We start from the raw sequence: 6,639 nt of genomic DNA, 5'->3' as shown, positions 1-6,639 counted from the left end.
ATTCTTTCCCTGTTGTAACCTACTACCATTCGAAATAAATGTATGAAGTAGATATGTGGAGTAAGCTGATGATATTGTATATGGTTGTTTTTTAGCATAGAAGTAAGCTTCCAAAACCTGATTCAATAACCTAACACCATTTTTGCGGTTAAAGCAGTAGTACAAGTGCCCCCCCCACACACTTTAAGGCCCTTTTAAACTACCATAGATTTAAAATTGTGGTACAGTAGATGAGAGTAGAACCCTTAATTGGTAACATTGTAAACCTGAAACATCAATACCATACTGAATGATCATTACAAGTGGTTATGAAGGCATTGGTTTGTCACTAACATGGGATTTGTTCTTGAGTATATTTGTGCATTTGTTAATTTTAAGCTACCATCTAAGAGCAGTGTTATTAAGCATAAATAAAGCATATACATGTGGGGGGAAACAGAGATGGCTTGATGTTTCTTGTTTTGGAATCTGATTTTGAATGTGAATCAGAGCAGAAATGCAACAGCATCATTAAGTGGAAGGAGACAGCCTAGATAGATCTGGTATAATTTGTCTCAGTTATATGTCTGTTTTGCAGGAGATGGAGGGATTAATGCTATTGTTCTCCATTAATAGTAGTTTCCTTTAGGCTGCAAATGAACTGAATTTGAATACTGCTGTGGGTGAGCATTTTTTAAATTGCAACTAGTGTGTACCTTAGCCTTTCAGCTTTATCAAAAAAGTATTAAAATACAGCCAATTTCTTTCCAATTAAAAACAAATTTGGAAAGCAGTATAATTGCAACCGTTCATCTTAGCAGAGGGAAAGGATGCCCAAATGCCTGCATCAAGTTCAGTTAAAAGTATTTTGCTGCAAAGATCTAGTTTTCAAATTAAAAAGCCCAACAGATTTGTTTTCTGTTCTTTTCTGAGTCTTACCTGTGTTATTGTTCACAGGATGAACTTGTGGAATGTCTGTGTCTTGTTAATGTGCTTGGTACAAGAAGGATGGCTTCAGTACTTTAATGCATTCTGAAACTTTTTCAGAATGTGGGGAATTGAATTCAGATCCTAACTATGAGCCCAATTACTTCAACGGGAGTTCTGGAGCTTGTGTAGAATCAGGCTTTTAATCAAGCAAACTTAACACTGTGGCATTTTAAATAAAGATTGGTTTCTGGAACCTTTTAGCATGATTGAAATGCTAACAGGATCATGCTTAGTATTTAGACTGGTTTTTTTTGCCATTGCTCAGATATCATATGAAGACTGTATCAAATAGCTTATAAGGTCATATCACAGAAATAAAATTTTGAACATGATAAATCTGGTGGGTTGTTGATTTTTTTCCAACTGCTGCTGTCTCTTTTTGTGCTTCCATGGCACTGTCTTATGCAGATCTCTTTCTCTGAGTGTTCACGTGCTTGTGCTGTGCTGAAAACCCTCCTAAATCTCTATACAGATCAAGCTCTGTAAAAATCAGTGGTAGGATGGGTATGGGCTAGACTGAAACAGCTGATCTGCCACTCTCCCCAGCACTATTCCTGGTAAGCTGCGGAATTGATTCAAAGTGGAAATCTGGACAGAGAACAGCTTGGAGTTGTATTACCTCCCATTGGTTCTACTGAAGGATGTGGCCAGTGACTCAGTAGTGAAGCCATGTTGCTGGAGAGAAAGTGGAGTTGATAGGGTTTCCCACAGGACAGCTTCCATTCCTACAGCTCCATGAGACCCCTCATTCTCTCTGCTTCCTCCCCAGAATCCTCTTTCATAAGTGGAAATGGTTTACAGAAATCTCTGCAAGGCTCCTCTGCACCTCACAATGATTTTTCTGCAGAAAGAGCACAGTCTGACTCATCTGTGCATATTTTTGTTTGGTCTGAGATATCCTGTTCAGTGATTACTGACATTTCTAGAAATGTAGGACATTTGCTGGGGGTCTGTAGAGAACTGGTTGGTCAGATGATGTTGGCTCTTTGAATTTGTTTTCAGCCATTTTTAAAATATTGTACTTCTCCTATAGTACTTTTTCCATGTAACAGTCATTGGGCATTCATACAGAGATGCTCTGTTATCACAAATGGGAGGAGAGGCAGTTCATGCAGCAATTTTACTATATATGATATTTAGTATGTAAGCTATCTGGGGCAAAAGCCATTTTTCCTTGTTTTTTACAGCACTGGGCTTCCTAGGTGTTCCTGCAATAATAATAATAATAATAATAAAAACCCTTAGAACAGAACAACAGAAATAAAATGATGTAGTCTCCAGGATTAAATGCTTTAACAGCCCTGAATACCATAACACCACTATGTCACAGAGGAGAAAGCATGATTTGTTGGACAGGCAGTTAAGTGAGATGGATGATAGTGTTATGCAGGATGGGAAGATGTTCCAAACTATTTCATTATATACTGAAAAGTTTTGGTGCAATTTTTCATAGTATCACTGGTATCATTGTCATTCTTCAGTTATGATTGCTAATAGTTTATATTCAGCAAACTATAAAAAATGTTATAAACAGAGCACATTACTGTATTTAAGTAGAAATAGCAGGTTTGACCCTGGACAAAGTATCTGAGTAATGAAATAGTTGAGGACTTGAAGGTATCACAGTCTAAAAATCACAAAACAGCTTCTGTGTACAGATAAGCATCTGAATCTGGCTATTTGGAATGAGGTGCTCCAAGGATCAAATCTAAATTAATTAATTTGTTGTTATTTTGCAATGAACAGAGGCTGCTAGTTTATGAATAAAAAAACTGGACTAGCAAAATATGTGTTTGTTGATTTAACAGTACTATCTGTATCCAGCATTTTCCAGGAACTGATCAAGAATCCTTCTGTAAAGGTTACTTCTTTGAACACTTCTACAGTCAGAAAGACCTTTTGGTTTAGTAGTGTGACTGTAAAGCCTGAATGTAACATTGTTTTCTGCTCTGTAGCCATTTTCTATTGAAATAAAAGCTAATGCGTAATACGTGTAGATAATACAGTAGAAAAGAAAACTCTGAGGAAACATTGATTAGATTATGCAATTTGTAGATTATTTAGACTGTTCTTTTAATTTCTGTCCATGGTATTACAAAAATGTGTTGTTTTGGAAAATCAAAAGGATATTAAAATAAAGTTGATTTCAGGATTAAAAGATAATGATAGTTGTAGCAAACCTTAAACATGTAGTTTAGATAAAATGATGAATAAGAAAGAACTTAGTGGACCAGTTTTAAATATTGGAAATTATTTAATTTTCCTATAAAACCCAGACATTTGATAGGCATATAGACTAGATGAGCAGGGCTCTGGAGTGGAAAAGTATAAAACAGCTCACAGGGAGCTTGTTAGATGCTTTAAAGCCATTAGTATGTGAGAAAACATTGAGATAGGATTGGTTTAGTGGGGGAGGAAGAGGGGCCAGCAAAGTAATTTTAAAAAGTGTGGTTTGAAGGAGATGGAGATATGCCATGATACATCAGATGGCTAACATTAGCTAAAGGAAGGAAAACCATTGCAAGTCTGAGGAAGATGCAAGTAATTTTGACTAATTGTTTATTTTGTTTCACAGGGTTGTGGGAAAAAAATGTACACTTTCTTGAGAGGAACAAAACAGTTGCAAGTGCTGCGGTTTCTAGGAATCTCTATTGGAGTTACACAGATTCTGGCTATGATCCTCACTATTACTTTGCTATGGGCTCTGTATTATGACAGAAGAGATCCTGGGACAGATCAAATGATGTCCTTGAAGAATGACACCTCACAACACCTGTCCTGTCATTCAGTGGAGCTCCTGAAACCCAGCCTGACAAGGATCTTTGAACATACATCCATGGCAAACAGCTTTAACACACATTTTGAAATGGAGGAATTATAGATGCTGCAAATGATTTGGAGAAGTCACAACTATTTGTTGGTGTGTTTGCCTCTTCTACCCTTCAGGTTCATCCTGGGTATTTTTAACTATGTCAGTCTTACTCATCTATTTCAGGTAACGACTTATGAATAGATGGAGAGGCTCACGTGCAAGGACACTTGAACCAAAGGACTGTCTTTCAGCTTTTTAGAATAACCGTGAAATGATTATTTTGCATATGAGAAGGATTCACTGGGCACAGTAATATTTAACTTATTGTCACAGGATATACACTGTGTAAAACACTAATTCTTATGCTGATAGTGCTAATGACGTTCTTAAAAAAACTGTATCGCAGAAAAAAAGAACTGTCTTCTAAAAAAAATTGCTATATTTGTGGGAAAGCAAAATGTGACCAGCTGAAATAGACTTTTAACCACATTTTAACTAAGCCATTGGGAAAATGTCTTAAAATGATCAGGGATATACATTCATATAAGTAAGTGTGTGTTTGTGTGTGTGTGAATCATAGAATTACATTCAAGTAAATGGTTTAAAGTTTGCAACATCTGTTAAAAAGTGGGGGGGTACAATTTTCTAACAGCACTTTTATTTTAGCTGTTTCTTTTAAAGATATTCTAAAACCTCTATTTTTAACAAAACTGTTTGATTAAAAAAAACATATTAAACAGAGGTTTTAAAAACCATGATTATAGACTTTATTATTCTAAATGTGATCTAATTTCTAGAAAATCTTTTTTTTAAACCGAGTTTGTTCTTTGGACTGGTTTATGTGGTATGGATCAATTTGGGAATAATGTTTGTAGTTTTACCCCACCTTCTCCCATTCCTCTACCCTCCTGAGCAAAAATGGAAGACAGCAAAATTCTTATCTACTGGCTTATTGTTCTGGATGTAAATGCAATAAATGTGAGAGCTTAGAAGGAGAAATTATACTACGTCTTTTTCTTCATTAAGAGCTCTCTGGTGACTCAAATCACCAAATGGATGCAGAGTTAAAATATATTTATTGAGGTGGGAAAAGTGCATTTTACTGTATTTTTATGAACATTGTGTATTTTTTAGGATTATTTTTAAAATCAGCTAAGCTTTTGAAAAGTGTGTTTGCTCTAACAACTACCATGTTTTGTGGTGAGTGCATTTTTATGAAGTATCACAATTGTATAGTTCTTTCCACTCGTTTTGGACTTGTAAAAAAAAAAAAAAAAAGAAAAGAAAAGAAAAAAAAGTAAAGCATGATCTGGTAGACAATAAATCACTATTGTCTTAAATTTTGGTATTTTAAGTTGAAGAAAGTGTTTGCCTTTTTCCAGTTAATCTTAAATTTCCTTATTCATGCCAGTTTATCACAATAATGTAGAAATTGGTTGTTAGTTTTTATGAAAAATCCATAAGGGAATTAAAGTTTCAAGAATTTGTAAAATTAAAAAGTCAGTTCCTCAATTTCTTTTGAAACTCTACATGTGTACTTGGTTCTTTTGTAGACATCGTTCACTGGGGTAGAGCTATCATTATCTTTGGATTAGATTTTGGATGTTGGATGATGCTGTGAAAAAGTGATTGAATTGATCCCACTCTCTCCAATACCACACCACCAATCAGGGAAGGTTTATTTTGGTCACTGTTTCATTAATATGGTCTAGCATGTTAGGCAATGGAATAATGTTTTCTTGTGGTGCTTGAGGTCAGAGTTGTCAAAGAAATGTTAACCCTTTACCATGTGAGACCTACTGTAAAGAATCCTGGACCGTAACTGAAGTAAACTTCACTCTGTGTAGCCTTACTAGCCCCTGTCCCAGGGAGATGGGTAACCTAGCTTGGGTACCTTAGCTTGAGGGGCATGATTTCCCAAACCTTAGGCCTTGGGGACCTCCTGTAGTACTGTGACCCTATCCTAAGCAACCTACACTGGGGAGCACTAAGGTGAGTAATCCAACCCTAGCCTGATTGGGAAACCATCTTTACGCTTGTTGTAGGTGTCCTGTCACTTCTAACATAATGCTTTCATCTTAGCCCTCCCAGGCTCAGTCCTTATACCTGTTTTGGGAGAGGCTTACCTTGGGTTATCCAGACCTTAGCCCAGAAAACACTAAAAGCCCTAGGTTCGGAAAGCGTGCCCACATTTTCTTAGCCAAAGAATTATAAGCCTTAACTGAAAAATTATAAACCTTAGCCTGGGACACCCTAAAAGCTATAACCCAAACTTTTGCATGGAAAATTACTGTTTTTGCCATCATCATCTTCCTACATTAAGTCAAACCCTAGCACACTGAGTCCTGATTAACCCTGGAACTAGCCTGAGGAGCCCTACCATGCCTGCCTTGCCACTAACAATTAGCTGAAGATCTGTATATAAGTCTGCCATAGCCTTAGCTCCTTAACTGTAGCCCAGACAGCCAATTCCATAGATTTCATAGACATTAGGGCTGGAAGGGACCTTGTCTTAATCCTAGTCTGCATAGTGCTACTGGTACCTGCCTTAGATTATGGTACCCCATGCTGTAATCCTACCCTACAGAAAAAAATGCCATCTCTAGCTTTGGGAGCCCTACCATGATTGATCATAATACCCAGAGACCTGGATCTTTGTGCTCTAAGCACAGTCCCTTGGACCTTATTTTGACCAACTCTATGTTTGGGGGTTTATGCAATCCTAACCCTAGTTTGGGGACAATAATCCTAAGCAACCAGAGAGATTTTCCCTGAGTAACCCTAGCCCTAATTTCTCTCATAACTAATCCTTGCCCTAGTTGAGACAGATCTTCCAGCCCTGTTCTAATCCTAACCTG

General features: G+C 36.9%; 1 protein-coding gene across 3 annotated transcripts in view; it reads left to right on the top strand.

Annotated features, from left to right (window-relative positions):
* TSPAN12 (tetraspanin 12) overlaps positions 1-5,269 on the top strand; it is a 114,059-nt gene extending 108,790 nt beyond the window's left edge. For all 3 annotated transcript variants that reach the window (XM_019509262.1, XM_019509260.1, XM_019509261.1), the window contains one exon: positions 3,545-5,269. In XM_019509262.1, the coding sequence (XP_019364807.1) occupies positions 3,545-3,850 (306 nt within the window). In that variant the 3' untranslated portion in view covers positions 3,851-5,269. The remainder of the gene's footprint in view (positions 1-3,544) is intronic.
* Positions 5,270-6,639: the final 1,370 nt, after the last annotated feature.

This window comes from Gavialis gangeticus, unplaced genomic scaffold, assembly GCF_001723915.1.
Source record: "Gavialis gangeticus isolate Ggan-Ray unplaced genomic scaffold, GavGan_comp1, whole genome shotgun sequence".
Lineage (NCBI taxonomy): Eukaryota > Metazoa > Chordata > Crocodylia > Gavialidae > Gavialis > Gavialis gangeticus.
Note: the sequence above shows the minus strand (reverse complement) of the source record. Positions and strands in the feature narration are given on the sequence as shown.